Raw genomic sequence first — 25,205 nt, 5'->3', positions numbered from 1 at the left:
GGAGAAAACACACACAAACACACACACACACACAGAGCGCACTTGATAAAGGCTACTTAAGCAAATCAACATATGGCTTTTAACTTACATGGTCAGCCACTTAGAGCAAGTTGTGAAAGCACACACACACACACACACACACACACACACACACACACATATATATATAGAATGTATAACATAATAATAATAATAATTTTATATATATATATATATATATATATATATATATATATATATATATACACACACACACACATATATACACACCGCCTGCTTGCATGCTATGATTAAAGTATGGAAAAGAATAAATCGAGAAGAGAAACTGCACAGGATGTCAGCTGCATATAAAAATGTTTGACGTGTATGACACTGATATATACAGCGTGGAGGCATTTGACGGCCAATAATTATACTGTACAGCTGAAAATGAATAGAGGACGGGGAGGAAGTGTGTGTGTGGTGTTTTTAGGGTGTTCAATGAGGAGGAAACGGTTTCAACACACATATACGCTCTGTCACACAGACAGTCTCTTTCGGTCTCATATAAGCACACACATCAACCTCTATTCTGCTTGATACAGTTTCAGAGCATCAAGTGCGACTGACAGCTATGATTATAACACTAGAAATAAACAAATGGTGTAATTCAGTGACTATAATGAAAAAGGACATGCATACATGACAGAACTGCAGTGTCAAATCTATTTTAGCGTATTCATGGAAGTAGAGAGGGCCGGAAGATTATGGTTTGGATTAAAAGGTTAGAACAAAGGTGTATGATAACACCCCAAAACTATCTTTTCTGAGGGGTGATCTCTGAGGTATTTTTACAATGAATGTGGCATTGGCAGCAGGTAAAATCCAGAACAGTAGTCCAGGTGTTTATGTATTGACTAAGAGTTACAGACGCTCCCTCAATCTACCTACACCAGATGGCAAATCATCCAGCCATTATATGTGCACTGACAGCTTGTCAAACACGGTGGGATTCTCCTCTTTCTCTCTACATGATGAACGCAATTTCACCAAGTACAACATGTTCCTGGATCAATATCTTTGTTGTTTCTGGGAAAAACATTCCAATCAACCAATCAGATTTGAGAGCTAAGTTTACAGATTATGTCAAAATCACAGTCACCCTCTCTACATGTCAATCCTGGTTTTGTGTTGTTTTGTTATGACTCTTGTGTTGAAATGTGCTCTGTTACCATTGCTTCTAGGCTTACTTCCTGTGTTTAGTCTCCTTTTTTCTGTGTTGTTTTTAGTTCCCATAGTTACTGTCATTGAACACACCTGCAGTTAATTATCCCTTATTTCTCTATGCATTTAAGCCAGTGTTTTTTTTAGTTGTGTTTTGCTAGTTATTGAATGGATTCTTGTGTCATGTTTGTTTCCTGGATGTTCTAGTTTTTCCTGTGTGGACTCTCCATGGTGTTCTAGTTTGGATTATCAGTGTCTGGTTTGGATTATCAGTGTTGTCTTTTCTCTGTTAAAGTTGTGCGTGCATTTGGATTCTCTGTCTACCTTGTCTATCCGTTACACTACACATGACATGCGATCAAACATAAATACTTAAACGCTTTCATCGGTCACACTTTGCTACGGAACAATTTTTCCACTGTAGTTTTGATAACATTTACAGTATCTCACAGAAGTGTGTACACCCCTCACATTTTTGTAAATATTTTATTATATCTTTTCATGTGACAACACTGAAGAAATAACACTTTGCTACAATGTAAAGTAGTGAGTGTACAGCTTGTATAACAGTGTAAATTTGCTGTCCCCTCGAAATAACTCAACACACAGCCATTAATGTCTAAACTGCTGACCACAAAAGTGAGTACACCCCTAAGTGAAAATGTCTAAATTGGGCCCAAAGTGTCAATATTTTTGTGTAGCCTCTATTATTTTTCAGCACTGCATTAACCCTCTTGGGCATGGAGTTCACCAGAGCTTCACAGGTTGCCAATGGAGTCCTCTTCCTCTCCTCCATGACGACATCACGGAGCTGGTGGATGTTAGAGACCTTGTCCTCCTCCACCTTCCATTTGAGGATGCCCCACAGATGCTCAATAGGGTTTAGGTACCCTCAGCTTCTTTAGCAAGGCAGTGGTGAACTTGGAGGTGTGTTTGGGGTCGTTATCATGTTGGAAGAAGATCCCCCCCTCGATCATGCTCTGCTCATTCATGGTTCCCTCAATGAACTGTAGCTCCCCAGTGCCGGCAGCACTCATGCAGCCCTAGACCATGACACTCCCACCACCATGCTTGACAAATATGTTTATCTAGGTCTTATCAGACCACAGGACATGGTTCCAGTAATCCATGTTCTTAATCTACTTGTCTTCAGCAAACTGTTTGTGGGCTTTCTTTTGCATGACCTTTAGAAGAGGCTTCCTTCTGGGGCGTAGAGCAACAATTCTTTTTTTCAGATCCTTTTTGCCATGAGGTGCCATGTTGAACTTCCAGTGACCAGTATGAGAGAGTGAGAGCGATAACACCCAATTTAACACACCTGCTCCCCATTCACACCTGAGACCTTGTAACACTAATAAGTCACATGACACCGGAGAGAAAATGGCTAATTGGGCCCAATTTGGACATTTTCAATTAGGGGTGTACTCACTTTTGTGGCCAGTGGTTTAGACATTAATGGCTGTGTGTGTGAGTTATTTTGAGGGGACAGCAAATTGACACTGTTATACAAGCTGTACACACTACTTTACATTGTAGCAAAGTGTAATTTCTTCAGTGTTGTCACATGAAAAGATATAATAAAATATTTACAAAAATTGTGAGGGGTGTACTCACTTCTGTGAGATACTGTAAGTGTCTACCTTCCATTTGGTAAAATAAACTTTTTGCTGGTTAGGCAAAGCTTGTCAATATATCATGCATTCCATGAATAAATAATACATGCATAAAAATGAGACATAATCAATGGTAACCCATATTAACTATCAAATTTTGATTTATTACATGTATTTCATACCCTATAATGTTCTCTGAAAAATGACTAATTCATGATTGGTCTGATTCAATATTCTCTAAATCAATAAGTAATTCCATTCAATAATTCATTTAGGCACAAATCACCTCTGGTTCTCCACAGTCACACTCCTCCCCTTCCTCTACAAAGCCGTTTCCACACCTCTTGCCCCCAACCAGATCCTTCATGTTGGGCATGTTGAACAGGCACATTCCTCCACCCTTCTGGAAGTAGTTGTCCAAGTCTTTTTTGCTACAGCGACTGAAAACCTTTGGAAATGGGTGCCTGCAGACCATTTTAGAAAAGGATATGTATCATTTTTCTGCATTCAAATGGTTGAAAACAAAAGTTGCACTAACGAAAATAAGCAGGAAAAAATCGAAAGTATTAGTTAAACAACAGTCAGCCATAGACACTGAGGTGGACTTAGTTCACCAGTATGGGTTTATAATGAATCAAGTAACAGGATCATAATGAAAAAAATTGATTTAAAGTGGAGAAATAAGTACTTTTTCAATTTTTTATGCCTTGGACAAGTAAAACACTTTCATCCTCTCTCCTCCGAACTTTTGTCTTACCTTTCCTCTACTGCAGGGTCAAAAGAACCAGGGGGCCCTGCACTTAACTCTCTTCAGCCCAATCAAGCTTCAAACCAATTCACTCTACTGAAACTACTATCCTTGCCATAAGTGATGTGCTTATGTCAGCAACTTTTGATCTCATGCTAGCAGCTGTTTTTTTTTTTTTATCCAGGAAAAAGTTCTTTCAGGCTCTTCTCTGGTTTATGTCTTACTTAGCTCTTACACAGTAAGCTGGAAACTGCTGCACCCTCAATACTGGAGTTCCACAAGGCTCAGTGCGTGGGCCCCCTGCTGTTCTCCATTTATACTAGATCTCTCAGAACATTTCTCCAATTGCATGGCACCACCGGTGTGCTGACAACATCTTGCTCCCCCCTTCTGTCTCTAAATCAGTGTTCTCAAAATGATTCTCAGCATGCCTCTTTGATATGCATCTATCTTCTAGAGAATTTTGATATAGTCTTTATCACAAATTTGCTCCTAAGACTATCATGCAATGCCATTATAGATGGCACCAAATCAAACTTGATGTACGTGGTATCTTGTTTACTTTCTAAGGTATCACACACAAAAAGGGTTTCCTAGCAGATTTTCTAGAAACCTGTGTCACAGTTTTATGTGCAATATACTGTACACTACTGTGCATTTATTTGATAAAATACAGTAAATATATTTTTAATTAGCAACTAAGAATGTACTTGTACAGTAGCATCTTGTCTATGTATTAGTTCAATAGTGACATGATTAGAAGTTAAAATTATTTGTAAGTGCTCCAGAGTTCTTTGTGTAATTAGCATGTTTTCTGTAATTACAGTACAGTGATTTGTGCTCTGCATTGTAGGTCATTTATAAAAGAAAGCATCTGCTAAAGGCATCAATGTAATGCAAATGTAGAAGAGTATCAGTCTTTACCCTGTAGCTGCCGCCATTACACATCCACCCTGCTCAGCAGTAGCTTCCACACAACAGCCCTCATGGTCATGGCTCATGCCAAAGTTATGGCCGATCTCATGTGCCATGGTGGCAGCTGCCCCAATGGGCAATTCAGAATGGTCCTGGAAGAAAAGATCATTTCATCTACTAGCCATAACAAACATCACAATAAATTAAATAGCAGTTCGAGCACTGCTTTAAGAGTCTATCTAAAATGATGAATTCAATATACAGGATTAGAGTATTTGCCATTCTCACTGCCTAGCGATAGATTAATTGTATTTTATGCTTTAAATTGGACATAAAGGCTATTTGTAGCCCACAGGCTTTTATCATTGCTGTGCAAAAGTAGGTAAATGGCAGTTGAAGCCCAGAGGACATCTCTGATCTCCAAAGGCATCTTTGTTATGTTACAATGATGCCATAAATTGTAAAGAATGTTTTTTTTTTTTTTTTTTTTTTTTTTACCTGCAGGTGGTAATTTAAGTACCTTGGCTGTGGCAAACAGAATGGCCTTTCTCTTATCTTCATACAGTGACACAAAAATAAACGCACACACACTTATACATATTTCTAGAAAAAGTAGGCACAAACAGATGTCTCTGCAAAGGGTATTCAGTGTTGATTTTTACAGACGGCACTGATAATATCTCCACCATAACAAAAATAGTGAAATTTGACATGGAGTTGTATTACAAATTATTTTTCTTTATTGATTTTCTAAATCCTAAATTTCATGAGCCCGTTTAAAATAATGGATGCTTTTTCAAATCCTAGTCATGGACAAGACCACACATGAATTTCAACAGTGAGTCTATATTCACACACTGTAAACAAAATTTTTCCCTTCTTTTTTCCCCTACATTTAAAAAAATGTTACAGAAAAAAACTGTTAATTGTTTTAAAACATCTTGACTACTATTGCAACCTCTGTTCCCTGATGGTTGTTTCCTGATGTGTTGAGTACTGACACCAGGGGTTGCATTTGGGAGCCCTAAACACCTCTGAGAATTGCGGAGCGGAATTTACATGCCACTCCCCCAGACATACGGGTATAAAAGGAGGTGGCTTGCATCCGCTCATTCAGGTTTGTGCTGAGGAGCCGAAACTTTCCCGGCCATTTCAGCAAGTAGTTTGGCTTTGTGGCAGGAGGGACACAATATCTCATTCTCTCCATCAGGGAATGGAGGGAACAATAGTAACCAAGACATTCAGTCAGTCAGTCACTTCGACATTGTGTCGATGTACTGACACTAGAGGTCTCTATGGAAAATGGCACAACAATCTGAACCAAGGTTACAAGGTTTTGGGGGTGCAAATATCAGCAAGCTACTGCGTGCCAGGTAACAAGTGTACTTGCAACGTTGTAACCTTCCCAACACGCCAAGCAAACAACGTTGTCCCCCACAAGGGGATGGTAAGGACTGTACTTAACCCTCTAGGGTCTGAGGATTTTTGGGGCCCTGGAGAAGTTTTGACATGCCCTGACATTTGTGCTTTTTTCGGTTGTTCATAAACATATTAATGACAAAAGTGTCATTACACTGTATTCAGCACAAACTAGGCTACAATAATATGTGAGGAACATGTATGTACATGTTTGTGTTTTTGAAGGAATAACGTTTATGTGTGGTTATTAAAAAAACAAAAAAACTTAAGTCACTGAAATAAGGCAAAAAACAATATATTAAATCGTGTTCACACGACTTCAAGGTATTGCAGGTTGTAGACTAGAGTTTTTGCTTCAAAATAATGTAAAATGATCCTGCCTACTCGTTCATGTAAAACAATAGAGAGATTAAAATTTTATAAGACATTTTTTGTCAAGAAACACAGTATGCGTGAAGGCATGAATCATCATGAATAATTCTGTGATTCACACCTGAGAAGACAAAAGATTCGCATAACGACCTCTAATGAGCTGCATATTAATGAGCTCTTTCAGTCAGGTAGGCTGTGAAAAAACCCTCTGTGATCATGCTGATAACAGGATTAATGTCCACTCTTGACAAAAAAAAAACATGATTTTTGTGATCTCATGCATGCACGTATTAATGCACATCATGTGAAGAAAATTTTGTATAGGCCTATGTTAAATTACAGTACCAGTCAAAAGATTGGACGCATTTTTTAAAAGAAGTCTTAAGTCTCTAACCAAATAATGGTTTTCTATTTTAATATACTTTAAAATATAATGTATTTCTGTGATGCAAAGCATCTGAACATTCCTACCTCTATGGCATTTCATATAGGCTAATATATTTGTTATATTATATAGCCTAAATGTTAATGTGCAGTTGACAAACCTTTACATCATTAAAAAGATCTAAGACTCAAGCTTCACATTTTGACTCTTAAAATCTTATATTGACCATCATTTCTTAATATGCTTAAAAGCATGCACATTTGGAGAAATATTGATGGATTCTCATATGTTTATGTCAATTTTCTATACAGAGGAGTAATATTTATTCAATATTTATTGTCATCACTATGAGTGCTGGATACTGTGTTTTCAATTCACACTTGCAGCCGGAGGGTGCTCTGTACACCTTTAGTCCACAAATATCTCAGTAAAAGAAGAGGCATATCATGTGACATTCCAGGAACTAACAGAGGCTTCCAGAGATCGCTATAACATACAGATAAACACTTTTCAAGACAATAAATACATGATTGTGACGATGTATACATGTATTGCCTCAGAATTTGCGTCTGAATAGCGCTCGCTCCACGGGCATGGCCGCATTAGCGGATAATGAGCTGAATCATTAAGGGGCGTCTGACATGTGTCTCTTTTCATATAGATTACATAAACAGAGATTTTTTTGTTTTCTATTTGACTAACAGGATTTAAAACCTGACATTTCAACGTTTCTTTAGACATAAGTCTAATTTTTTTGTGATTAGGATTCACTAAGTTACAGTTCATTTTCTGAGAACTATCAGATTGGATTTCGTTCAGACGAGAGATCATGCATCATGTTAGTTTTCTTTATTTTACAAAAAGCACAACATTTAGTTTTTACTCTAGTGTACACAAATAAAAGAAGATATTCAACAGATTCAAATGGTGTATAACTCTTAATTGTATGTGCAACATTGACAGTATTTTGAGTCTCTTTCACACTGGCATTTCATCAGTAAAGCCGGTTCCCTGATTACCGCTAAATTGCCATCACCTGCTTTCAAATGGAGCGGCATTTAATAGACAGAGCCTAGTTCACTGACAAGCCACGCAATATCACATTCAATATTGATATGAATCGCTGTCGATATTGAACGCGATATTGTGTGGCTTGTATCTGAAGTATCTGAGGTAAGTCCTCCCTGAAAAGGGAGGAGCTGTACAAACACAGGGGTTGGCGGCAGAGCAGGAAGACACAGGTTTACCATCAGGGAAACCATACTGTGGAAAATTACATAGGATTGCCAAACGGGAAACACTACATTTGGAGCACCTAGCCCTACACTGGCTGACCTGAAAGGGCATACTTCACAAGTACTGGGCCTGACATCAAATTCTTCAGCTGAATTTGACAGTCCAGGGAACTCATGTGAACAAAAAAGCACACGTTACAACCTTAGAGAGGGGAAAGGTGCTGTGCAAGCAGAATACCTGTTCATACCTAATAACCCACAGGATGAAACTGGCTCAACCCAGAGATAAAATCTCATTAAGGTACTGGATGTAGCCCAGCCTGGTGCTCTAAAGATGTCTGTTAGCAAGGCACCGATCACTAGAGCTCAGAAGGATGCAACACTTCTTGTGGAGTGTGCTCACATTGCTAAGGACCCTGGCAAGCCTTGGTTCTGGTATGGAAAGGCAATGGCATCCACAGTCCAGTGGGTCATCCTCTGTTTAGAGGCAGCCTTCCCCTTCTGCTTTTCCCCAAAATAAACAAAGAACTGCTTGAGCACCTAAAGCTCTCTATGCAGTCCAAGTAAACACACAGGGTATGTACTGGACACAGCAACAACAAGGCTGGGTCTGCCTCAACCTGAGACAGTGCTTGCAAGTTCATCGCTTGGTCCCAAAAAAGAGGTAGTGGGGACTTTGGGCAAGTAGCCCAAAGTTTTCAAGACTGGCACATTTCGCTGACGGAGAATGCCTGCAGGTTAACAAACCTGAATGAGTAGCGACAGATCAGTGCGACAGACGTGTGATTTGTGCTGCTGCATCAAGCCCATCTAAGGACTCAAGATTAAAGCCAGTGCTTACGAGGTTTCCTATGCATCGACCTGAATAGAGTGACCATCAACAGGGGTGCCATATGAAATTGTCTGGAGCCTTTGAAATTGTTTTAAGTGGGACTTCATTTTTCTGTCTGAATAGGTCCTGGCAGTTCAGCACAGACTGGGGGCATTCTGCCATGAGACGTCCCTGTCATAGTGACTGAGTCGAACTCCAACTCTAATTCTCTGCACTGGGGAGAGCTTGCTCTTTTCCCAGTTGACCTGAAGCCCCAGTCGGCTGAGGTGTCTGAGCACCAGGTCCCTGTGCACACACAATGAATCTCAAGAGTGAGCTAGAATTAGCCAGTGGTTGAGATAGTTGTTGTCCAAACTATGCCTGAGAGACACCAAGGAAGAACAGTTTTTCCACATACTTAAGGTGGGTGCTTTGTGGTCAGATGTTGCCACATAGGAAGCATTGCATCCTGATCCGGTGGCCATAATGCATTGAGACACCTATCTTGCTCCAAAGGTCTGCAATAGTATGGTCTGTGACGGTTGAGGACGGCTCTTTTTTTGTGTCCTCGTAACCACTGCACTTCCCCAACTGCGGGTGCAAGTTTGATTTCAAACTTATGCTGCCAGAGGTGGATGTACGGCCTTCGTAAGAGCTAGATGCATTAACTTTGTCGCCTGTCAGGAACACTTTGAAGTCTGTTTTGATTTCTTAGTTATGTTTGGAGAACAGGTCATTTCCACTGGGAAAGATCCTTAGCAGTGGGCAAACAAGGTGTTGAGGCGGCATAAAAAAAAAGCCTTCCTTGACTTTGTGATCTCCTAGAGCACCTCCGGGAAGAAAGGAACCAGGGTGTATCGTGGCTGTGTGCGGCGCTCCGAGCCCAGAAAATCATCTAACCATGAACACTTGGGTCAGGAGGAATCCACTCAAGCCCAATGTTTGTGGTAGCCCAGGCAAGCACAGCTGCATAACTCATAATACTCCATGAATTCGACCAGGAGAGACGTGCGTACTGAGGAATGGAAAGTCTGGGCTCACCCGCTGGAAATGCTTCCACTGGTACCCTCAGATCACCCTCAGTGCTTGCCGCCAAGGCCTTGAGCATAGTAGCTGAAATTAGGGGAGCAACCAAGATGACTTTCTGCTTAGAAAAGTTCCCATGGCCACGTTCTTGCAATGAGTGCATGTACCATCCACAAAACCTGCTTAGCATGGACATGGCCTAAACTGCAGCAGTGACTGTGGACGTCTGATGAAGCCATCTGGTGTCGACCACATCCAGAGGCAATTACCAGGCAGTTCAAGTTATAAGTATGTGTATGAACTTGTCATTTGTAAACTGAATGTGTCATCCACTTCCACTTATTTTCAGCGGTACAAAACAGCTTGTTATGCTGCTTGAATTATACAACACATCAAAATAATAGTCAACGATACAATGTTAATAATGAGCACAAAAGTTTCCCCTTTTTTAAAGAACAATAGTACATCACAGTTACATCAACAATGCAGACACATCCATACATCAGATTTAAGGAACGTAGTCCATTAACCAACTAGGCTTCCAAACATCATGTTTAGGTCTAGTGTTATGAGTGTGTGTGTGTGTAGTGAGCAGTGTTCTCTGCCAGAGTTGTACCCACCCCAAATCTTTTGGTAACCGTGAGGGGATCAGTAAATTTTATGTGTCCCTTATGAACATACAAGTGATTCCGTACCCTCACTTTATCCCCCTCCTGGAAACATGGAGTGTACTTTTTATTTTGTGTTGCAGTCGTGTAACCCTTTACCGAACAGTTGTGGGTCACTTGGCAGTTGCTGGATGCACAGGAGCAGATGGCAAAATAGACAGCCTTGTGTGTATTTGCCAGCCATAGAGGAGCTGAAAGGGTGAAGTACCAGTTGTAGCATGTGGTGTGTCACGGTACACCTGCAAGAAGTTACCACAGGTTTCCGAGGCTTAAGATGCTGGATGGCCATTTGGACAGTGTGTTTGAGTACACGGTTGAACCTCTCTACAGCACCATTAGCTGCCGGGTAGTAGAGAGAAGAACAATGGTGATGAATATTCCTTACTTTCAGAAAAGCAGCGAAAGCAGCAGAGGTAAACTAAACACGATTATCTGTAACTATACTCAATGTATTTCCATGGCGGCTGAAGACTGATGACAGAAACTAAACCACAGAATCCATAACAGTGTGAGTAAAGGAGACCTTAGGCCATCTGCTGTAAAAATCAGTTAATGTTCTAGCAAACCTGCAGTCAGACGCAGCAGTGTCAAATGGCCCGACTAAATCCATAGCCACTTTCTGCCATGGTCCATCTGACAGCAGCACCAACTAGAGAGGAGCAGGATGTGACAGTTTTGTCACTGAGCTGACACACATGGCAGGAACGTACAGCATCATGAACCTGAGCATCCATCCCTGGCCACCAAAAGAGATCATGAAGGTGTTGTTTGGTTCTCACCTCTCCCTGATGTTCTTCGTGTACTATGGAGACCAGCACAGATCGAAGAAAAGTAGGAGCAATCAGCCGTGAGCCTCTGAAGACAAAGTTGTCTTTAACAGACAGCTCCAGTCACAGTTTATAGTACGGCAACAACTTTACATCCAGGCCTTTGGGTGAAGCAGGCCAACCATTAGAAATCTTTGTATGAAGTTTGGTTAGAGCAGGACAAGAAGCACATGCAGCATCAACATCAGCTGCAGACAGAGAATTACAGGCAGCAGATAGAAAAGCAACAAACTCCTCATCAACAGAAGCTGGAGCAACAGCATTATCTGCAGGAGAAGCAGGTAAGGGCAAACGTGACTGATAATCAGCAGGAGCATTTTGAATTGCCTATGCATGTGATTCATCAGGAAGAAGACCCTCCACTGAAACAGTTCGACCAAAGAACAACAGGCTAGTTTGCCAGAAGTGACACTTGTATTTACTGAGCTACAAGCCAGCAGCTTCTAGTTGTTGTAAGACCGCTTGAAGGTGTGGTGTGCCTTTCAGCCACTATGTTAGCTTTTGGCTAACATAGTCAGCTTTCAATGCATCCTTTGCATCATTATACGTCGCAATGAGTAGGAAATCTGTTGTCCCTCTGTACCGAGACAGTGAAGCAGTACAGCTCTCCGTCTTTTGTCTGGCTAAGCATCCCACTGCTTCAATTACTAGTAGGTCATTTTCAAAAATCTGCAGCCATGTGCTGCAAGGCATAGCAGGCTCACCGGTGGATAAGTTGTAAATAAAATATTTAGGCACCAACATGTCGTCCCATAATACCTAAATCATAGTGACCGTATTTTTACAGTGAATGTCTGGCATCCACAGCTGCCATTTTTATCCTAATTTATAATTGGATATTTTATTTTACCAAAAATAAATTAAAAATACCAGACAGAAGTGGGAAGAGTACTTAATGAGCAGGTAAACAAAGCCATTTCATTTCTCTAACACTAATAAAGCCTGTAACCACAGAGACAGTTAAAGACATCAAATTACAATATTTGTAATGTGCCTTTTTGACAATGTGACATTTCATTTTTACTGTTTGGCATTTTCACTGCTTTCATCCTCTCAGATACCACATGTGGTCAAAAATCATCACATAGTTACTTATAGAAACTATATCATAGAATATCATTATAGAAAGAAACTATGCTGTTGTGTGAACATAGTAGGTCAACCCTTAATGCTCCAGATTCTTACAATGTAATTGTCACAGATCCCTTGTCTTCCTGGACTCCATATCCCATGATCCTCCTGTTTCATCACCTGCACTCACTTCCCTCGTCAGCTCCTCATCATCACAGATCACCTGCACCTGGACTCTATCATCTGCACTCCCTTTATAATGCACTCACTCCCTGCACTCCTTGTCCGTTCTCTGTTGTGTTACCGTGTATGTTTGGTGTTCCTGCCCAGTTTCTATTAAAGAAGTATCTATATTGTGGAAATCCGTATCTGCCTCATCTCTCTACACCAGCAACCGTAACAGAAGAACGGACCTAAAACTTTGGATTTCCACAGAATGGAGACTTTCACCAGCTCCCTGGCTCCTGCTCCTCCAAGGCCTCTCTCCCATCTGGCAACTGGCGATCGGCTCATCGGGCTTCTTCAGGTGGGTCGTTCGCTGGAAAGGTATGTGGAGGAGTTTGTTGAGCTTGCTTTCTTGTCTGACTGGCCTGAAGCATGTTTAATCTCCCTGTTTCTGGATGGACTGGACGACAACACTATCCGTTTTGATGAACCTGTTTTTCGTTTCTCCTTAAGCGAAACAATCAATTTTATTTTGTGGTTAAATGGCTCCAAATTCTTCGTGGATGAGGTTCAGGATAAGTGTATGTCTCCAGTCCATCCAGAAACACGGCTGGCCGGGCCAGTCAGTCAACCTCCGTCTTCCTCCGCATCCCCCTCCAGCGAACTCCCTACCTGCCCCACACGGAACCCACACTCCTCCACTGGGCCCAGTAAGCGGAGGAGGAGGAAGAAAGCGGCCCCAAGGTCTCCAGAGCCCGCTCCAGTATCTCCAGAGCCCGCTCCAGTATCTCCAGAGCCCGCTCCAGTGTCTCCAGAGCCCGCTCCAGTGTCTCCAGAGCCCGCTCCAGTGTCTCCAGAGCCCGCTCCAGTATCTCCAGAGCCCGCTCCAGTATCTCCAGAGCCAGCTCCAGTATCTCCAGAGCCAGCTCCAGTATCTCCAGAGCCCGCTCCAGTATCTCCAGAGCCCGCTCCAGTATCTCCAGAGCCCGCTCCAGTATCTCCAGAGCCCGCTCCAGTATCTCCAGAGCCAGCTCCAGTATCTCCAGAGCCAGCTCCAGTATCTCCAGAGCCAGCTCCAGTCCCCACAGAGCCAGCTCCAGTGCCTGTGGGGATTTTAATTGTATTTGAGGGGATGAAATGGCCCTCAACCCCAGTCTCCGCCGAGCCAAGTTCTCCAGCCTCCGCCGCCGAGCCAAGTTCTCCAGCCTCCGCCGCCGAGCCAAGTTCTCCAGCCTCCGCCGCCGAGCCAAGTTCTCCAGCCTCCGCCGCCGAGCCAAGTTCTCCAGCCTCCGCCGCCGAGCCAAGTTCTCCAGCCTCCGCCGCCGAGCCAAGTTCTCCAGCCTCCGCCGCCGAGCCAAGTTCTCCAGCCTCCGCCGCCGAGCCAAGTTCTCCAGCCTCCGCCGCCGAGCCAAGTTCTCCAGCCTCCGCCGCCGAGCCAAGTTCTCCAGCCTCCGCCGCCGAGCCAAGTTCTCCAGCCTCCGCCGCCGAGCCAAGTTCTCCAGCCTCCGCCGCCGAGCCAAGTTCTCCAGCCTCCGCCGCCGAGCCAAGTTCTCCAGCCTCCGCCGCCGAGCCAAGTTCTCCAGCCTCCGCCGCCGAGCCAAGTTCTCCAGTCTCCGCCGCCGAGCAAAGGTCTCCAGTCTCCGCCGCCGAGCAAAGTTCTCCAGTCTCCGCCGCCGAGCAAAGTTCTCCAGTCTCCGCCGCCGAGCAAAGTTCTCCAGTCTCCGCCGCCTACGAGCCCTCAGCTCCAGCCGCCGCCGCCGAGCCAGCCGCTCCAGCCGCCGCCGCCGAGCCAGCCGCTCCAGCCGCCGCCGCCGAGCCAGCCGCTCCAGCCGCCGCCGCCGAACCAACTGCTCCTATGAACTGTGTTTTTGAACTCTCCAGCCCAAAGACTGTTTCCCCTCCCTGCCTCCCACTCCCCCCACCCCCCAAAAGTCTCAGCACAGTTCCCCCACCACAAGCCCCTTCGCCCAGATATCCACCCTCGGACCTCTGGGCGATTACCTCACACCCTGGCTCCAACCTCCCTCGTCTCCACCATGGCCCATCAGTCCACTAGTCTCACCAGTCTCCATCCTGCCCCCGTTCACACCTTGTTCCTTCGTCAGCCTGCCCTCACTTCTGGACTGCACTCCTCCGTCTCTGCTCCGTCCCTCCGTCCCTCAGTTCCAGTTGGCCTCCTCACTCTCCCCGGTGTTCACTTTGTTGTATGTCGTCTGCCTTCTACTGCGGCTTTCTGGAGCCCCGGCTGCGCTTCGGTCGGCGGAGCCGTGATTCCGCCATCTCCCGCCGGTCCTTCAGCGCCGCCTGGGCTCGACGGCTTCAAGGCTTCGGCTCCTGACCCTCCATGGCCGCCTTCGGCTCCTGACCCTCCATGGCCGCCTTCGGCCCCTGACCCTCCATGGCTGCCCACGGCTCCTGACCCGCCATGGCTGCCCACGGCTCCTGACCCGCCATGGCTGCCCACGGCTCCTGACCCGCCATGGCTGCCCACGGCTCCTGACCCGCCATGGCTGCCCACGGCTCCTGACCCGCCATGGTTTTTGAGCCTGCCCTGGAGACCTCCACTCCAGTCTACTCCTCCCCCTGCTCCGGTTTGAGGTCTCCAGGGCGCCCACCCCCCTCCCGGTTGTTACATCTACGGCGCGAGGACGCGCCTACCGGGAGGGGGAGGTACTGTCACAGATCCCTTGTCTTCCTGGACTCCATATCCCATGATCCTCCTGTTTCATCACCTGCACTCACTTCCCTCGTCAGCTCCTCATCATCACAGATCACCTGCACCTGGACTCTATCATCTGCACTCCCTTTATAATGCACTCACTCCCTGCACTCCTTGTCCGTTCTCTGTTGTGTTACCGTGTATGTTTGGTGTTCCTGCCCAGTTTCTATTAAAGAAGTATCTATATTGTGGAAATCCGTATCTGCCTCATCTCTCTACACCAGCAACCGTAACAGAAATATGCAACCAAAAAAAAGAAAAAAAAAAGAAAAGGTTTTTGTGTACCTCATTGATCTCAGTAGGACTTAGCAGGCTATATTGATGTAATATAGAATGACGTGTGTAATATCCAGAAGAAACGCTTTACCCCACATTAGTATTCTGTAAAGTGCTTCTCTCCCACCACACAAAGTAATAGAGCCAATAAGAGGCTAATCAGGTGTATGGGAGCTATTGATTATTTTATCAGATCCCCACATGAACCATACACAAAAACACAATCTATACACACACTGTTTACAGCCTGTTCCAGATGAAAGCATGCACGCTTTCTTACCACGTTGATGCCGCCTGAGTTCTCGTGACTGCACATGCCCTCCAGTGGAGCCATGCCAATGGTGGTGCCCTTGAAAACCACACCACTGCAGGGAAAACAATACATAATTTCAGCTATGATATCAATAAAAATGTATGAGCCATTCTTTGAACATTAGCCAAACACACACACACACACACACACACACACACACACACACACACACACACACACACACACACACACACACACACACACACACACACACACACACACACACACACACACACACACACACACACACACACACACACACACAAAACCTTAAAGGAAAAAAAAAATGATTTACTTTCTTTCTTTAGCGGAACACAAAGGTAGATATTTTGAAGAATGTTGGAAACCAAACACTTGTTGACCATTGACTTCCATTGTAAAATAATAATAGTAATAATACATAGACATATCTTTTTTGTTCCACAGAAGAAAAAATGTCATACAGGTTTGGAACGATTACAGGGTGAGTTAATTATAACAGAATTTATATATTTGGGTGAACTATCCCTTTACTAATGTATAATGTGCAATAATATCAAGCAAACTTATAACTAAATATAGTTTTAAAAACTTCATTAAGAATAAGTTACAGGACAGTCTTGTTTTAAATGTGTGCATAGGGTTGGTGTGTATTGTGACTAACGTGAGTAGTTGGGCATTGTCATGTTTCTTGCGGGATTTGAGTTTCTGTCTCCACTGAAGGAAGGACCAAAGAGTTGAATTTGGTTCCTCATTGATGATGCACTGGTCATGTTCTGTCCAAACCTCTAGACCAATCAAAGGTACACGAATGTTCAAGTCTCTGTAGAACTGATCAGACCAAAACAAACAATTAGGGACACGGTAAAGGGATTTATCCAGTTAGATATAATTATAATACAGACATCTATGAATTTTTGCATTCAGAAAACAAATATGCAGTCTAAACAGTCAACAGAACCGTTGAACCAAAGAAATGCACCAGGCTTGACATACCTTATCTACATAATTAGCAATTTCCATTATCCTCAGTTTAGTTTTGTCAAGGTCCTTGTTTTGCTTTCTGTACTGTAGAGACAAGAAGAAACGGCAGGAGGAAAATTGATCGAGACGAACATACAAATGCATGAGAAAATGCAAAAACCTGTTACAGAGAAATTTGATTAACCAAATCTAGCTGTAATGAAATCTTACATAACCTCCTGCCTCTTTTGACTTTTGGTGAATATTATACAGATTCAATGTAAATGTATGAAAAAATTCAATCAGAAAATTCAACAGAATGTAACATTGAAAGATTGTCCGCATGCCCCTCACAAAAATAAGAACTAAAAATTAAACTATTAAATTCACTGATAACTTCTTGATAACTTCTAATACACGTAAGATATCAGCAAAGGGAATGAAAGAAAAGAGAGTGAGTGCGAGAGAGTGAAAAGGCACTTCCGAAACTCTATATTTAAGCAACAATTGCTCAGTGACCACATTTGAATGAGAAAATAACACTAGGCTTAAAGCACCGGTTCTAAAGCAGAGTTTATATAACTCGGCCTATTTGAAGCTCTGAAGCCTTAATTCCTGTGGTGAACTTTGCTATGTGGAAGTGTCTAATTAGCAGTACTGAGCGTGACACAGGCATCATCAGCTTACCAGTGTGTTGTCAGCTACTATATACAGTTCCATGTACTTTGTAGTACCCCAGGCATTTCGTCTAACCTAGGGATGGGGATAAAACAGAAACAAACAAACGACAAGCAGAAAGAAATGTTAATTGCTGGAGGTTGGGATTTATGGATTTGTTATTTGTTTTTTAATGCATACAATAAATGTATGAAAAAATTTGACAAGTGAAGAAGTGACAATTGAATTGAATCACATATATTCAGTTTATTATAAAATAAGTATTAATTTAAAGGGTTAGTTCACCCAAAAATGAAAATTCTGTCATTAATTATTCACCCTCATGTCGTTCCACACCCGTAAGACCTTCGTTCATCCTTGGAACACAAATTAAGATATTTTTGAAAAAAGCTGATGGCTCAGTGAGGCTTCCATTGCCAGCAAGATAATTAAAACATTTTTAGATGCCTAGGAAGCTACTAAAGACATATTTAAAACAGTTCATGTGACGAGGGTGGTTCCATCAGATTTTATCAAAAATATCAGTTCTGAAGATGAACAAAGGTCTTACGGGTTTGGAACGACATGATTGTGAGTAATTCATGACAGAATTTTCATTTTTGGGTGAACTAACCCTTTAAATGCTAGTTGCCATGTGTGCCCACAAAGGACTGTATGCAACAATATTGTAGCAATGTGCTTATTTTTTTACTGTTTGCTGTCACTGCTGTTCTTCATGTTCATTTTTATTTGCATTTTAATTGATGGGTCTAATTCACTCAAAAGACTGCTTTGGCATAGTAAACACAAAAGTGACAGCTACTGTAGCACTACAGTAACCAAGGAGTAAATAAAATGTGAGTGAAACAGTAAAATAAGGGAAGAACAGAATGTACATATAGGTCATCTTCCTTGGCAACCGAAAGAAAATAAAAGCATTAAGTTAATAAATGTTCACAAGCAATAAAAATCAAAGCACTAAATGCCAAAATGAGTCGTCAGGAACTTGTTTGTATGCCTATTAATGGGAATCGTAAGGAATTTAATTCAATTTCGAGGAAACATTGCAAACTACAAAGAGCCAAGGAGAAACCAAGTGGTCCACTGTCATTTTTTCAAGAAGTCAGATTCCAAGGCAAAATAGTGTCAATATTAGACTGTACACATGGGATCTGTGACATTTAAAGCCTAAAAGCCAAACAGGGACATACTGTACTACAGTATACATGAACCTCAAAGTTCAGGAACTTTGTAATACAATAGTACCAGGGATACCTCATCATTGAGGAGCGAGCACATTAGTCCACACTGTTTATTAATTTATGGATCCTCTAATTCTCATTTGTAAACAGCAGGCCAGTTAGAAGTCTTCACTGCTCAGCTTTAATGAGAAAGCAATTGCAAGCAGAACAATAGCAGTAGGAGGGCTCCCAACTCCTGCTAATGAACCTCAAGAGTTTTATAATAAGCCCACATTATGCACTTCATCAGTCTTAACACTTAACCTGGGCTTAAGATGGCTTTATTTCTGTACTGTAATGAGCCAAAACACTTTTTTTTTCCACAGCGCATTTTGGGAACAAATGCATGACCTGAAAATGGGTGGAATTGCAGACCCACAATGCATCACAACAGCTTTGTGTCAGGCCGCAATGTTCTCTCCCGTGAGTGGCCTTCATTTAATAGTTATCCGGTCATTATAGAATGGAGGGAATAGAAAAGCTTTGCTTTTGTGAAAGAGAAATTGTCTCTGACATCAGTCACAATCCACCCACTGAGATCATAAATAGAAACTTTATATTCTGAATAATGACGGTAATAACTTTGTTATTATTTCCCTAATGACCATAATACAAAATGCAAATACAAGCTAGTGAGAGCTGCTTTACAAAATGAGACTTTTGTCACCTGGGGAAAGGATTGATTAAATAGACTTTTTTGCATGACATCTGTTTTAATGAAATGTACTCTGTAAATATCAACATTTACATATACAGGTGCTGGTCATATAATTAGAATATCATCAAAAAGTTGATTTATTTCACTAATTCCATTCAAAAAGTGAAACTTGTATATTAAATTCATTCATTACACATAGACTGATATATTTCAAATGTTTATTTCTTTTAATTTTGATGATTATAACTGACAACTAAGGAACATCAAGAATTCAGTATCTCAGAAAATTAGAATACTGTGAAAAGGTTCAATATTGAAGACACCTGGTGCCACACTCTAATCAGCTAATTAACTCAAAACACCTGCAAAGGCCTTTAAATGGTCTCTCAGTCTGGTTCTGTAGGCTACACAATTATGGGGAAGACTGCTGACTTGACAGTTGTCCAAAAGACGACCATTGACACCTTGCACAAGGAGGGCAAGACACAAAAGGTCATTGCAAAAGAGGCTGGCTGTTCACAGATCTCTGTGTCCAAGCACATTAATAGAGAGGCGAAGGGAAGGAAAAGATGTGGTAGAAAAAAAGTGTACAAGCAATAGGTATAACCGCACCCTGGAGAGGATTGTGAAACAAAATACATTCAAAAAATGTGGAGGAGATTCACAAAGAGTGGACTGCAGCTGGAGTCAGTGCTTCAAGAACCACTACGCACAGACGTATGCAAGACATGGGTTTCAGCTGTCGCATTCCTTGTTTCAAGCCACTCTTGAACAACAGACAGAAGCGTCTAAAGACAAAAAGGACTAGACTGCTGCTGAGTGGTGCAAAGTTATGTTCTCTGATGAAAGTAAATTTTGTATTTTCTTTGGAAATCAGGGTCCCAGAGTCTGGAGGAAGAGAGGAGAGGCACACAATCCACATTGCTTGAGGTCCAGTGTAAATTTTCCACAGTCAGTGATGGTTTGGGGTGCCATGTCATCTGCTGGTGTTGGTCCACTGTGTTTTCTGAGGTGCAAGGTCAACGCAGCCGTATACCAGGAAGTTTTAGAGCACTTCATGCTTCCTGCTGCTGACCAACTTTATGGAGATGCAGATTTCATTTTCTAACAGGACTTGGCACCTGCACACAGTGCCAAAGCTACCAGTACCTGGTTTAAGGACCATGGTATCCCTGTTCTTAATTGGCCAGCAAACTCGCCTAACCTTAACCCCATAGAAAATCTATGGGGTATTGTGAAGAGGAAGATGCGATATGACCCAACAGTGCAGAAGAGCTGATGGCCACTATCAGAGCAACCTGGGCTCTCATAACACCTGAGCAGTGCCACAGACTGATCGACTCCATGCCACGCTGCATTGCTGCAGTAATTCAGGCAAAAGGAGCCCCAACTAAGTATTGAGTGCTGTACATGCTCATACTTTTCATGTTCATACTTTTCAGTTGGCCAAGATTTCTAAAAATCCTTTCTTTGTATTGGTCTTAAGTAATATTCTAATTTTCTGAGATACTGAATTTGGGATTTTCCTTAGTTGTCAGTTATAATTATCAAAATTAAAAGAAATAAACATTTGAAATATATCAGTATGTCTGTAATGAATGAATATAATATACAAGTTTCACTTTTTGAATGGAATTAGTGAAATAAATCAACTTTTTGATGATATTCTAATTATATGACCAATATAATATATGAATATGATGACAAGGAAGACATACTCATAGATCAAAATGATTTCATTTCTGACTGACCCTTTGATGCAAAGGTTTAAGATGACCACTGAACAAGCTCAGGTGTCCAGTTTGATGGCTGTGTCCACATGTGCCGGTTTTGATTGACAGGTCTTCAGTGCGATAGAAGGTGTGGTGGAGAATCTCCTGGCCTCTGATTGGCTCCAGGTAGTATGTATCATCTGAGTTCAAGACAATCAGACCTCTGCAGAAGGAAATTGGAGCAATTTCAGTTCAAATGTTCTCTTGTTGAAAACAATGAGAGATGGAGGGAAGAGAACTCTGTATTACAAAAGCTTTAAAATGTAAATTTCACACCAAAAGTCCTGCCATCATTTACCCACCCTCATGTGGTTCCAAACCTGTATGACATTATTTCTTTTGTGGAATATAAAAGATATTTTGAACACCAAACAACACTGGAACCCAATGACTTTCATTATATGAACCAAAAAATGCTGAGACATATTTTTTTTTTTAATATCTTCTTTTAAATTCCATAGAATACAGAATTTTCATTTTTGGGTGAACTAACCCTGTAACCCTGTAAGGTTTTGCCTTTATCAATACCATTTAAAAATGCCAGTAACAATGAATACCTATGAGTTAATTACCATTTGATCTCTCTCTTTTTCTCACAAACACATATAGACAAAAAGAGTGGAATTTTAATTTCTCTTGATCCTCCTGGCCTCAGTATAGTTAACGGCAGTAACTAACTAATCAGAGGGGCCGCTAAAATGTTGCTGGATTTGGTCTCCCAGAGCAACTTTACAGCACCACTATAAATCTGATTTCTGTAAAAAGTTTTACCTCTAAAGAAATGATTGGTACGTTTGAAAAATATGTTAAAAATAAAACTTGCAGGGTGTCATTTTAAGTTTCAGTGTTCTTGAGAGCCTACTATGTGTCCTCAATATGCATTTTTGTCAAGTCTGTACTGATGTGAGCTCCACAGTGGACTGCTATTCAGCAGTGTCTGCAAGACTCTGGGCTGAATTTGGGACAGGTTTGGGATCAGTACAATTTTTTTAAACACTGTATCTCAGGTCTTTATCGATCAGAGACATCATTCACTACCCTGCTTCTCATACATTTTTTAAAGTGATATATCAGCCTTTTTAGTATTTGTCTCAGTTACGTTCAATTTGTTTTAATTTTCATGGACATTCAGTTTGTTTTCAATAGTCAAATGTCTTCCTTTTTTTCAGTTTTCCTGCCTCTTTTTAGTTGTCATGGTAATTCATTTGATCATCACAGGTGTTCATTATTAGTTCCTTCATTTACTTCATTTAGTTAGGCCTTTGGATCATCTTTGAGTCTTTTAAATAAACCTTGTTTGGTTTTTGTACTCGTCTTCATCTTCTTTGTAGCAATCCGTGACAGTATTCCTCAATCTATTAATTATAAACAATATTATAAGAAATAAATATATATAAAAGAATGGCTGCTTTCTAATTTATTTTTTGTAAAAAAAAAATGTATCGGGTCGCTGAATCTCTGATGACTCAATAAGTGTAAATACCTATGAGATTTGGCTGCACACTGCCGAACATTTGGTTAATAAAAACACACTTACTGCAAGTAAGTGTGCAGTCAAATCTCATGTATATTTAGATTCATCTCTCTTGACCTGCACCTTGGAAAGAATGCGTTTGTTTATGTCTTTTTTTCAATAAGTGTAAATCACCTTTATTCTTCAAGGAGGCAATGTCTGATACAAATGATGATGTGATAGAAGAAAAAGAATACAAAAAGATTTCATTTCAGCACAACATTTTTCATAACACTTTGATAATAATAAGAAATGTTACCTGAGCACCAAATCAGTAAAAAAAATGACAAAAAAAATATGACAAAATCTTAAAATTCAGCTTTGCCATCACAGGAATAAATTACATTTTAAAATATATTAAAATAGAAAACAGTTATTTGCATGAATATTGCATTAAATACAGCCTTGGTGAGCATAAGAGACTTCTTTCAAAAACATGAAAAATTGCATCACCCCCAAACTTTTGTACGGTAATGTATTTACCAATAAAACAACAGCTTTCATCACCAGCAGTGCATTACTGGCAGAAGTACTAAAGTATGCTAATATAAACAGGACGTTTCAAAAGTTTTACTCAATGTATATAGATAAAATAAACTACTGTTCCCTAGTAATTCCAGTGTTGATTTTGTTTTAATTTGCTTTATTATTAATTTGTTTTATTCTTGTTTACAAAGAGATATATGGTTATTGGAAATGTGTTTTGTCTTGAAATTTTTCACAACTGGTCCAAATCCATTTAGTCGCAAAACCATTTGTTTACGCCCTAGGGCATCCAACTATTATCTTCAAAATGAGGATTGTCATTTTCCCCAAGATGACAACAGGCAAGCAGAAATGACTCAGGGTATGGCTTTATAATGGTTCCTGACACCAAAACGGTAGGCAAATGTGGCAGTGATTTGATTTGCCTTGGGATAAACGTAATGATAATCATGAAATAATAAATAATAAAATAAATATTTAATAATAATAATAATAATAATAATAATAATAAAAATTCCAATTACATCACTGTCAAATTTTATAATGGACTTTTGCCTCTATTAACTGCAGACTATGGCACACATCAGCACATGACCTCCAATGAGCTGAGCATAAAAAAAACGCAAGAGTCGCATTGACAAAACATGCAGTGCTAATTACGTTTGCTCTTGCAAAATCTTGCAACAGCTGTTCAATGACTTGATCTTTCTTCATAAGAAATTCAAGACCTTTGGCAATATCTAGAGATAGACTCTCCAGGGCTTTGCTCTTAATAACACTGTTGTTGTTTTTTCATATAGTATAACTGGCTCATTGACTAAATATATATTACAACAAACTCTCTGCGTATCAGAGGAGTGGCTGCTCTTATAGAGTCTGTGCACTCAATGACCAGGAATGAAAGCAAACACAATTTAAGGAATGCTGATTCATCCCACAACTATCTTGACTACTGCTCTCTGATTTCACACAGTAAAATGCAGCTTCATTTTCCATCTAGCCAAATTTCAACCAAGTATGTAGCCAAAAATATCTTTGGTATTTCAAATGATTTAAATCATTTGTAAAAAAAATCTACATGTTACACATGACCTTCATGCTCTCTTTGTAAAAGCCCACCAGTACAATAAATGTGAATAGTAAAATTAAAATAAAACTTTATTTAGTACCATGACAAGACCTTGGCACCTGGTTTGTGAAACTTTTAAAATAGTCGCTTGTGTATCTTTCAAAGACAGAGAGGCTCTAGGCATTAGGTTAAAATTGAACTCGAACAGACCGGGCAGATGTAGTTTCAAGGCTGTTTGTGAATGTTGTTTATACGCAGAGAGGAGGCTTTCAGTGCTGAATGAGGACTGAGCACAACAAACTATTGACATTCTGGTAGGGTCACAGCATTAGTCATCAGTGCTTATTATATTCAATAACCTGGCCAAAACATTTCCTCTCTTCACAAATGAAGCACACAGAATTGGGCTGCATATGCTAAATTAAAGATGACCAACTTCTTGAAAGCACAAATGAAGGGTAACAACTAGATTTTATTGCTCTCTGTGGAATATTTTGTATTTTCACACTGCCATGCAAATCCAGAAACAGACACTCTCTCACAAAGTCTCATTCACACTATTAACTGAAAATAAAAAACGGTCATACAATACAATGCTGGAAGGATGCTTGTCCAGTTAAGCAGTGTGCATGCCTATCACACTAAGCCTTGTGGCATTTTAGTGTTCCTGAGACATGTGACCAAATGAATAGAATGTATTGAGTTTGTGGTGCACCAAGAGAATTCAATTATGAAAGAGAAGACATACCTCATTCCCAAACATGTGCTCAGAGCGACCCAAGAGTCGGCATGACCCCTGACCCTCCCGTGATAGAAGCAATGATCCTGGAGATGGAAGGAGAGAAAGAGATTACTAGAGGGAGGACAGAGAAAAAAACAATATAAAAGGCAGCTCAAGAGACAGGCTGCGGAGTTAATGTTGTTCATAGAATGGGCAAAACCGAGTTAATGGAACATCTATCTAATTAGTAGTAAAAAGACTACATCTGTAAATCACAATTACATTTGTTACATTTTTGGCTTTCAGGTTTATTGGACTTAATTAGTCTGCCTCTATTAGACTGCAGCACCGAAAAACTTCCCTCAGGAGTTTGCAGCTAA

At 41.1% G+C, this 25,205-nt stretch overlaps 1 protein-coding gene across 3 annotated transcripts in view; it reads right to left on the bottom strand.

Annotated features, from left to right (window-relative positions):
- Positions 1 to 25,205, bottom strand: part of adam19a (ADAM metallopeptidase domain 19a) — a 120,524-nt gene that overhangs the window by 25,518 nt on the left and 69,801 nt on the right. For all 3 annotated transcript variants that reach the window (XR_010896499.1, XM_067401865.1, XM_067401866.1), the window contains exons 5-12: positions 24,853 to 24,929; positions 21,016 to 21,199; positions 17,396 to 17,461; positions 16,742 to 16,813; positions 16,410 to 16,576; positions 15,734 to 15,818; positions 4,489 to 4,631; positions 3,103 to 3,280 (exon numbers count right to left, since the gene is read on the bottom strand). Coding sequence is in view for 2 of the 3 variants with exons in the window: in XM_067401865.1 (XP_067257966.1) it covers positions 3,103 to 3,280; positions 4,489 to 4,631; positions 15,734 to 15,818; positions 16,410 to 16,576; positions 16,742 to 16,813; positions 17,396 to 17,461; positions 21,016 to 21,199; positions 24,853 to 24,929 (972 nt within the window). In the remaining variant the exon portion in view is untranslated. The remainder of the gene's footprint in view (positions 1 to 3,102; positions 3,281 to 4,488; positions 4,632 to 15,733; positions 15,819 to 16,409; positions 16,577 to 16,741; positions 16,814 to 17,395; positions 17,462 to 21,015; positions 21,200 to 24,852; positions 24,930 to 25,205) is intronic.

The sequence above is a fragment of the Chanodichthys erythropterus genome, chromosome 11 (assembly GCF_024489055.1).
Source record: "Chanodichthys erythropterus isolate Z2021 chromosome 11, ASM2448905v1, whole genome shotgun sequence".
Taxonomy (NCBI): Eukaryota; Metazoa; Chordata; class Actinopteri; order Cypriniformes; family Xenocyprididae; genus Chanodichthys; species Chanodichthys erythropterus.
Note: the sequence above shows the minus strand (reverse complement) of the source record. Positions and strands in the feature narration are given on the sequence as shown.